Genomic DNA, 10,673 nt, shown 5'->3' on the forward strand with positions numbered 1-10,673 from the left:
TGGCCTAACATTGCAATCTGGAACCTCCTCTAAGTGTAGCTTGGCCTGTCATCTCTTAACAGATTCAGATATTTTGTAGCTACCCCAATCCTCCTTACCCTGCTGGTCTACTTCAGTGAGCTTCAGGTTTTCCATCTAGGGCAGGAGATGGTGGATATGAGTCTCCATGTCCAAGACAGGTAAATGAACTATAATGCCTGATTTTTAAAGTTCAGGAACTCACAGAAATTCTCTGTGTCTTGTGCATTGAGGGACTTAGGATGGATAATACTGGAGACAGCAGCCACTCAATTTCTGTTAGTCAGAGACCTAGAATCTCTTTCCATGATGCTTTCCTATTATACTCCTGGGTGATGGTCTGTTGTGCCTGCCTCTGTCCATGCAGAGCCTTGTCTCATCCATCTACCACACCTACTCTGGTTGCCTTGGCACTTGTTCATTTGTTCATTGAGCTGGGGCTGTCAAAGTGGCTCATTTGAAGGTGCCCTAGGATATGCTTTAATCAATTTGCCCCACATTCAGTGAGGTTGACATAATCTTCTACTTCTTCTTTGAAACATAAATATACCAATAAGGTGAGGGGGTTGTATCTTCCCTCTTTATTACACTGTATTGTATGCAGAAGGACACTCTATAAATATTGGAAAACTCAAGCAATGAAGGTAATCTATGCTGAGTCTACACAAGTATCAGTTTGTCCAGAGTTATGGACAATGTGCTACCTTATTCTCTGGGTGCTAAGAATGGGTCTAGTCTTTCCATTGACACAATTCCACAAAACAAGTGAGGGCATGGGCTACCCCACTCCCATATGCAACTGAGTAAACAGGACTTAATTTCCATACAGAATCTGGAGGATGTTGCATATTATATCTTCTTTGGTCTGAGTGGAACAGAATACAGCATTGTTAGATTTAACAAAATGTGGCATTTGGAAAAGTTGCTTCACTTGAGTTTATTTCTGCATCTTCTATTATGCACCCTTAGAGTGTCTGTGTTCATGCCAATATCATGCTGTTGTGGTTACTGGAACTGTGTAGCATGTTTGGAAATCAGATATCATGATGCCTCCACTTGATTATTTTTCTTTAGGATTCCTTTGGCTATTTTACATACTTTGTGATTCCATAAAAGTATTAGGAATGTTCTTTATATTTTTGTGAAAGAATATAATGGATATTTTTATAATAATTACATTGAATTTGAAATTGTTTTGGGCATTATGAACATTAATAAATTAAAACTTACAATCCATGAACATGGGATGTATTTCCAGTTTTTGTGTGTCCTCTTCAATATATTTCATCAGTGTTTTGCAATTTTCATTACAGAGAACATTTGTTTCCATGCTTAAATTGGTTTCTATTTATTTACTTTAATTTCATAATTATCATGAATGAAATTTTGTTATTGGTGTATAAAATCTATTAATTTTGTTATCCTGCAACATCAATAAATTTTAATAAATTTTTAAAACTTTTTTTTGACAAGGTCTTTAGTCTATCCTATATGTATATATTGTCCACTGCAAACACATAATGTAACCTTTTCTTATTTGGATAAAATTTATTCCTTTCTCATTCCTTATGTTCATGCTAATACTTCAAATAACATTTGGAATAATTGCAGTAGAAATGTCTTATTCCTCGTCTTAGACAAAATTATTTCAGCCTTTCCCATTCAAAATGGTATAGACTGTGGGTTTGTCATATACTCTCCTTATTACATTGAGATACATCCTTCTATATCTGATTTTTGAGGGTTTTCTTTTTATTTAATTATTTACTCATTCATTCATTTATATATTTATTTATTGGTACTGGAGATAGAACTCAGGGGCATTTGACCACTGAACCACATCCCCAGCCCTATTTTGTATTTTATTTAGAGATAGGGTCTCACTGAGTTGCTTAGCACCTTGCTTTTGTTGAGTCTGGCTTTGAACTCGAAATCTTCCTGCCTTAGCCTCCCAAGCTGCTGGGATTGCAGGCATATGTCACAGAGCACAGCTTGAGGGTTTTCTTTTTAAGTCATTAAGACTTATTGAATTTTCCTTACTATTTCTTCTGCATATACTTAGATGCTTATATGGTGTTTAGCCTCTTTCTATTAATGTATATTTTTATTATTATTTGCATATGTTGGAGCATCCCTGCATATCTGTGATTAATCTGTCTTGACTCTGCTGTATATATTCTTTCTGGTAGTGCTGGGGATTGAAGAGCCTTGTGCCTGCTAAGCAGGCCTTGTCTTCCTGAGCTATATCCCCAAATCCCTCTATAGTTATTGTGAGGCAGCCAGTGCCTCATGGAGGATCCTTTTTCCTGCCCAAAAGATTGTAAGCCACTGGAGAAAATAAGTCAGAAATAATTAGCGAAGAAATAAGATGCAGAGTCAAAAATTAATTTTAATGCAGAGTGCCTGACAGGTCCAGCACACACAGAAGCTGGAGCTGAACAATTAGAAAATGGCTTCCATGATTTACTTAAGAGGGTACATCAAAGGCAGGGATGGAGTCTTGCTTCGTAGTGTCTTGCAGTCAGCAGGTTGATTGGCATCTTGGCCAAGTCACACCCATCTCTGAGAGGCTCTGTGACTACAGCAGGTCACCCCATCTCTGGTGCTGTATGGAATCTTTTTGAGCACAGCTGAGGGGGAGTTCATGTGTTTTGGGGTGATCTTACCCTGTGGGGTTGCCACAGGAAATTCCCAATACCAGACTTTCCCACTCACTGGCTACAATGCTAAAAAGCTCCTCATATATGGTTCATGAATGGCTCTTGACATATAATCTTTTTTAGGAGATTGAATCTGATTTTCTAATATTGTGTTGAATTTTTTTTTCAACTTTGTTCATTAGGGGTATTTTTCTTTTAATTTTTTACATTGTTACATTTTATTATCTTGATAGTTTTGCATATTCTAGGATTTCCTGCAGTTGTACTCATTTAATGTGTAGACTTCTTGTACAGGCTTCTTACTATTACTCTTTTGTAGAAGAGTTTAGCAGTGATGATTTAATTGAATAGATTCATAACCTACAGTCTTGTTACTCTCCTGGGTGTACAAGTTACAGTATATTTTACATATACATACACATTGGATTTATGCTCAGAAATGTTTGTGGCAGCATTATTCATAGTAGTATAATGATGATAGCAAAAATAGAGGAGATAAGTCTGTTATAGGCTCACAGTGGAAATGAAAATATATAGATAAATCTCATAGAGGCTACAAAAGTAATACCTAGCAGAATAAATTTAGTATTATTTTATTTGTACACACTTCTAGAGGATACAAAATTTAAGAATACACAAGTGAAAAATTCTAAATAGAACAAGAGACTTTGCAAATAATCAAGATACTGAGTTTCTGAAAAAAATACAATTGAGGAGGGACCAAAGAAGCATATGCAATACTGTTCATTTTCTATTATTTAAGCCTAGGGATTATTAAATGAATAATTATTTTAATAATATTACTTAAAATGTGATAATATATCAATGCAACCTGAATATATGCACATTTATTTAAAGAGCATGCAAACTATTTAAAATAGAACTTAATTCCCCTAATTGATAACCACTAAGAGAAGGAGGAATGAAGAAAAGTTGACTAATGGGTTGTAAAGTAAGAGAATTAAGCTCTGATGTTCTAATGCGCTATAGCTCAACTGTACATAATGATAATAAACTGCATCTGTGGATAAGTTAAAAGAGTTTGGATGTTTCCACCACTAATTAATGATGAATATTTGAGGAAGGATGCTCACTTTCATTAGAACATTACATTAAAAAATTAAAAAAAATATATCCATGTAAGAAAACATAACCTAATACTCTAGAAATAATTATAATTTATATATATATCAATTAAAAATAATATAGAATAAATAAAAATTACAAACAAGTAAGGTTAATTAAGGATACTCACAAAATAAATCCCAAGAGTATTAAAAATTAAATAAAAAATAAAATCATGAACCTGACAGAAGAAATATTTGTAAGACTGAGAAAGTGAAAAAGCTTTATTACAAAAAGCTATAAACTGTACAATTTAAAAAGCTATAACTATATAAAATCTAAAATTGTAGGACAAGTATAGTATATGAAAAGTAAGAATTTTCATGCATATTTGTAAACACCATTTCTGAGGTTCTCAAGATCAATAAGACAGAGACAAAAGCTAAATTAAAAATTAAACATGGCCACTGCTGGTGGGACTGCAATATATAAAGCAGTATGGAGATTTCTAGGAAAGTTGGGAAATGGAACCACAATTGGACCCAGCTATCTCTCTCCTCAGTCTATACCCAAAGGACTTTAAAAAAGCATACTACAGGGACACAGCCACATCAATGTTTATAGCAGCACAATTCACAATAGCTAAACTGTAGAACCAATCTAGATGCCCTTCAATAGATGAATGGATTAAAAAATGTGGCATGTATACACAATGGAATCTTACTCAGCAATAAAAGAGAATAAAATCATGGCATTTGCAGGTAAATGGATAGAGTTAGAGAAGATAATGCTAAGTGAAGTTAGTCAATCCCAAAAAATCAAATGCTGAATGTTTTCTCTGATATAAGGAGGCTGATTCATAATGGGGTAGGGAGGGGGAACATGGGAGGAATACATGAACTCTAGATAGGGCAGAGGGGTGGGTGGGGAAAGGAGGGAGTATTGGGTTAGAAATGATGGTGAAATGTGATGGACATTATTATCCAAAGTACAGGTATGAAAAGACATGAATTGGTGTGAATATAATTTGTATACAACCAGAGATATGAAAAGTTGTGCTGTATATGTGTAAGAAGAATTGTAATGCATTCTTCTGTCATTATATAAATAAAAATTATTTTAAAAAATGAAACATGGCTGAATAAAGAGTGCCACATCAAAATTCACAAAGAAACAGCAATTCAGAGAGAAAAGCATGCATGTTCAGGATTGAGAAGGTCTACTACCTATAATAGCAAACATTCCCATTATGCTGAAAATGGTCCTTTACTGAGGACATTTCTGAGAGCTCCTTTCATATCCCAATTCCTCAGACTGTAGATGAAGGGATTCAGCATGGGGGTGACCAGAGTGTACAACACAGACCCAATGACATCCTGTTTTTAGTGTTATTAGATGAGGGGAAAAGTAGAGTGCAATAACTGCTCCATGGTACAGAGAAACCACAGAGAGGTGGGAGCCACATGTGGACAAGGCTTTGCAGATGCCCTTGATGGAGGGTCTTCTCAGGATGGTGGCCCCAATGTGGCCATAGGAGACCAGAATGAATATGAATGTCAGGGTAATGTCTATTGATCCTGCAGTGAAACTAGCTAACTCATTTATAGTGATGTCTGAGCTGGACAGCCTGAGTAAGGCAGAGAGGTCACAGAAGAAATGGTGGAGAGTGTTGTCTCCAAGGAAAGAGAGAGGCTAGAAGGAGGGTGTGCAAAAGGGCACTGGCAGAGGATAAGACCCAGGATACAAGGACTAGCAGGAAACAGAGGCTCTGTCTCATCATTCTGGTGTAGTGCAGGGGGTGGCAGATGGCCACATACCTGTCATAGGCCACTGAGGTGAGTAGGAAGCTGCCAAGACTCCCAAATAATAAAAAGAAATATGCCTGGGAAATGCACCCAGCATAGGAGATGGATTGAGTCTGCATCAGCATGTTCATGAGCATCTTTGGAGCCGTGACTGAGGAGAAAGAGGTCGGTGAGGGCCAAGTGGCTGAGGAAGAAGTACATGGGGGTGTGCAGGCGAGAGTCCAGCCTGATGAGCAGGATGATGAGCAGGTTCCCCAGCACCGTGGTCAGGTACATGCCCAGGAACAGGGCGTAATACATCCCTCACTCCTCTGGCTGGATGGGAAGACCATTTGGTGATATTTATTCTACCAATCTAAGAATATGGGATGTCTTTCCATCATTGGGGTGTAGTACAGCTATTGATTTATGAATATTGATCTTATACTCTGATATTTTACTTACCAGCTCTAGAAGTTATCTAGTAGAGTTTTTGATTCTAGCTATGATTCTGTCAGCAAACAGAGTTAGTTTGATTTTTTTTCCAATTTATATCCCTTTGATTCCTTTTCTCTTGTCTGATTTCTCTTCAAGAGTTTCAAGAACTATAATGAATAGGAATGGTGAGAGTAGACATATTTAAAAACTCAGTTTTGATGGTTTTATACCCAGGAGTAGAAAGGTTGAGTTATAGGGAATACATTGTTTAGTTTTTAATCATCCCACATATTATGACTTACCATAAATCCACAATTTTAAAAGCAAATAGGGTAGTAATGCATACTTAAAAATGGAGGTAAGTTTTCTGGATCATATAGATGCATACCTGTATAAGAAACAACTTATACTTCTACAAAAAATAAAAAGTGATACATTTAGTATTGTACAGAAGTAGGCAAATGATAATCTAAATAATTTTAAATATTTCATTACTTTTGGAGAAAACACTGAAATGAAATTTCAACCTCAAATAGCATTAAAATGACCAACGTTATATATATTTCAATGACTAAAGGCAAAATTTTGAAATTTTACTTAAGCCATTAGGTACATAAGACAAGGCGATTCTTTAATTTTGAAATTCATGTATATTTGGTTAAATCATAGTATAAGGCATATGTTTTATTAGCCAATGCCAGTATAAAATTCTATCAAGGATGGACATATACATTTCCTTTAATAACAGGGTCTTGTTGAATTATTAACAAATCATGTGCTACTGACATTCTATTATTCTAACTCCTGATGACATAGCTCAGTTTCTCATCACTTGGTATAATTTAATCAGGTGCATGCCTTTCTCTCAAAGTATTTAATTGACTTCTACTTGTTAAAGTGACAAATTTCCCCTGACTACCAATATTCATATTGCATATATAAACTGTTAGTCACAAGGTGTGCATGTATGTGTGTGTTTGTGTGTTTTGAATTAGTATTGTTATGAAATTGTGCTGGAGAGGATTACCCTGGAGTGATCCTACTGTTCATAAAAATGCAAGGAGTTTTGTATAATTATTTTGTATAAGAGTTTAGTAGTGATAATTAAATTGGTACATACTTGTCCTGCAACCCAGTAATCCTTTGGGGTATACCATTTACAGAATACTTTGCATATACACGTTAGATGTGAGTGCCATAATGTTTGTAGCACTATTGCTTGTGAGAAAAATGTCAAAAATTAAAAATAAAAGATAGCCACTGAAAATTGAGAGGATAAGTGGGTTATAGTCTTATATTGAAATAAAAATAAATATATGATTTCACAAGGACAATAGTAATCACAAAAGCACAAAACTGAATAAATGCAGTATTGCTTCATTTACATGCAGTTCTGGAACAAGAAAAATTGAAGAATCAATGCAGAATTCTAACAATTCTAATGAAAAGTGGTAGAATATTGAAAATGGTAAAGATACTGGGTTCCTTCAGGAGAAAAGAAGAGACACTTGTGGAGGGACCAAAGGTGACTCAACAGTATTGTATGTTTTACATCTTTTAAGCCTAGAGATTGTTTAATGAAGGTTTCTTTTTATAGCATTCTCTAAGCTGGGAGTGGTGGTACATGCCTGTAATCCCAGCAACTCAGGATGCTGAGACAGAAGGATCTCAAGTTCAAAGCCAGTCTCAGGAATTTCACAAGACCCTGTCAAAAAAAAAAAAAAAGCAGGGGATGTGGTTCAGTGGTAAGCACCCCTGGGTTCAAACCCCAGTACCAAAAAAAAATTTATTATTTAAAATTATTTAAATTTAAAATAAATTTATTATTTATTATTATTATTTAAATAGTATCACATTTATGAACACACACATATATAGGCACAATATGACACCATATATATGCATATATATATATATATGCATTTAATCTGTAGGTATGTTAAATACATACAGATTTTGTTTGTATGTCATTTCAATTTATTTGTAAATATTTAAACAAATTTCTAGTAAAATGGATAAAAATATTATTTAGGTTGGAAAAACATACAAGTAGCTTATAGGCCCTAGGATCTGACCTCGCACACAGTAATTTGAGTTTCACTGGTGTCAGATAATGCTAACCTAGTGGCACATGGTTAGCTACTAGATCTCTCTTAAATATGAATTTCTTCCTTTATCCAATACTAGAATTAAAAGAAATAATAAACACACAAATATATTTTACCATAATCAACTTATAAAATATAACTTTTGCCTGGAGCAAAGGCAGTTTCTCAATGACTGAAGATGAAATTTCACTATTTCAGATGGAAACACAGGTTACGACATTCATGTAGTTGGGTAGTTTTATAACAAAATATAGTTGGATTAGACTGTGCTGAAGTCCCAATTGAACTCATTTCAGGTGGCCTAATCTTTCTAATGTCCTGCTTGGCCACACCTGGAGAGGCTGGATCCCCCACATCAGGAGGGACTGATCACCCACTTGGCACACCACCACTGGAAGCCCCTTTGAAACACCTCTACCCTCACTGCTGGGCCTCACATCCACTTACCTTGCTAGGGTAGAGCAGAGGCCAATCAAGTTCCTGCTCACTGCTCGGGTCCTGTGCCCATTCTATCTGGACCATTGTGTTGGCCTTTTGCAGAGAGCTGTCTCATTTCAGTTCGTCAGCAGACTTGCTCACTTTAGGAAAAAAGTGGCATGTGCCTAATTGTCCTTACTCTGACACAACTAAAAAGTCTAGAAAAATGTATAAGGAGTTACAAACAGGTGGGAAGAGAAGAAGGGAGAAGGATTTGAAAGGTTAATCAGTGGGAACCATATTATACTTAGGAGAAAAAAATACTGGTGTTCTGTTGCACAGTAGGTGGCTATAGAGAATGGTAAAATACTACATATTTCAAAAATGGTAGAGAAAGAATTCATTGTACATTGTATACATGTGTGAAAACATCACATAGTAACCAGTAAATAGGTACCATACTCATGTGCCAATTAAAAAATAAAATTTAAAAGGATTAAAGACACTAAAACAAAAATATCACTCTATTTCTAATCAAGTTTTCTCACAAAAATAAATTCATGAGTATTTGAAAATTAAACGCAAAAGTGAAATCATGAGTGAATCATAAGAAGTATCCTTGAAATCTTGAGAAATGAAAAAAATCTTCCTTAGGAAATTCTGTAAATAATCCAATTTTTAAAAAGTTGAAAATTTCTGACTACAATAAAATTTAAACTGTTTTTAGGACAAGAATACTCTATGAAAAGAAAAAATGTGCAGGTGGGTTTATAAAAACCTTTCCCAAGAGTCTCAAATTCAGATGACAATTAGAAAAATTACATGTATATTGAAACACAGACTGTGAAGAGAGTGCCACATTGAGACTGAGTGACAGATAGCAATTCACAGAGGAAAGGATGCATCTGTGGGATTGAGAAGTTTTCAGACCCAGTTAAGAAGGAAGACAAAGCCCATCATCCTGAAAATGTTGCTTTCCTGAGGATGTTTCTCAGAGCTCCTTTCATATCCCGATTCCTCAGACTGTAGATAAAGGGGTTCAGCATGGGGGTGACCAGAGTGTACAACACAGACACAATGACATCTTTGTCTTTATTGCTATTGGATGAGGGGACAAAGTAGAGTCCAATAATGGCTCCATAGTACAGAGAAACCACAGACAGGTGGGAGCCACATGTGGACAAGGCTTTGCAGATGCCCTTGATGGAGGGTCTTCTCAGGATGGTGGCCCCAATGTGGCCATAAGAGACCAGAACACATATGAATGGCAGAGTGATGACCATTGACCCTACAATGAAGATAACTAGCTCATTAATGGTGGTGTCTGAGCTGGACAGCTTCACTAAGGCAGAGAGGTCACAGAAGAAGTGGTGAATGGTGTTGTCTCCACAGAAGGACAGACGGGCTAGGAGGAGGGTGTGCACAAGGGCACCAGCAAAGGACAAGACCCAGGACCCAATTACTAGCAGGAAACAGAGGTTCTGACTCATGATGGTGGTGTAGTGGAGAGGGTGACAGATGGCCACATATCTATCATAGGCCATTGAGGTCAGAAGGAAGCTGTCGAGATCTGCAAAAAATAAGAAAAAATATACCTGGGAAATGCACCCAGAGTAGGAGATGGATTGAGTCTGCGTCAGCATGTTCATGAGCATCTTTGGAGCCGTGACTGAGGAGAAAGAGATGTCGGTGAGGGCCAAGTGGCTGAGGAAGAAGTACATGGGGGTGTGCAGGCGAGAGTCCAGCCTGATGAGCAGGATGATGAGCAGGTTCCCCAGCACCGTGGTCAGGTACATGCCCAGGAACAGGGCGTAGTACATGCCTTGCTGCTCTGGCTGGATGGGGAGCCCCAGGAGGAGGAACTCGGTCACACTGCTCTGATTATCCCTCCTCATGCTCTTCCTCTCTTTTGCTGTACGTTAAAGACATAGAAATGTGAAAGAATAAGAAGTCCTTGTGACTATTATGGAACAAAAACATGGTTGTGAACTACTCAGTGTGTTTATCTTAACCTATCTTGAGCTTTTATTCCACTCTAGGGGTTAGGAACAAAAGTCACTATTTGTCCCCTTAGTACCAACTCAACATCTTTGGAGAAAACAAGGAACATTGGAATGATCATCAGAACAGACCAGGATCAAACCTGAAGAGTCCGAGAGCCCACTATGAAGAATTTGAGTTTA

General features: G+C 36.6%; 1 protein-coding gene and 1 pseudogene across 2 annotated transcripts; both read right to left on the reverse strand.

The window, feature by feature from the left end:
- Window positions 1–4,990: 4,990 nt before the first annotated feature.
- LOC308635358 (olfactory receptor 1J21-like) lies at window positions 4,991–5,848 on the reverse strand (annotated as a pseudogene). Its single transcript has one exon. The product of its transcript is annotated as an olfactory receptor 1J21-like (transcript).
- Window positions 5,849–9,446: 3,598 nt separating this feature from the next.
- Window positions 9,447–10,385, reverse strand: LOC308635368 (olfactory receptor 1J21-like; the record flags this gene model as incomplete). The annotated part of the gene is made up of 1 exon (XM_081269718.1): window positions 9,447–10,385. One exon carries the CDS (start codon window positions 10,383–10,385, stop codon window positions 9,447–9,449), a length of 939 nt encoding a protein of 312 aa, XP_081125844.1.
- Between the last annotated feature and the right edge of the window lie 288 nt (window positions 10,386–10,673).

This window comes from Spermophilus citellus (assembly GCF_964194105.1).
Source record: "Spermophilus citellus genome assembly, chromosome: 2".
NCBI lineage: Eukaryota > Metazoa > Chordata > Mammalia > Rodentia > Sciuridae > Spermophilus > Spermophilus citellus.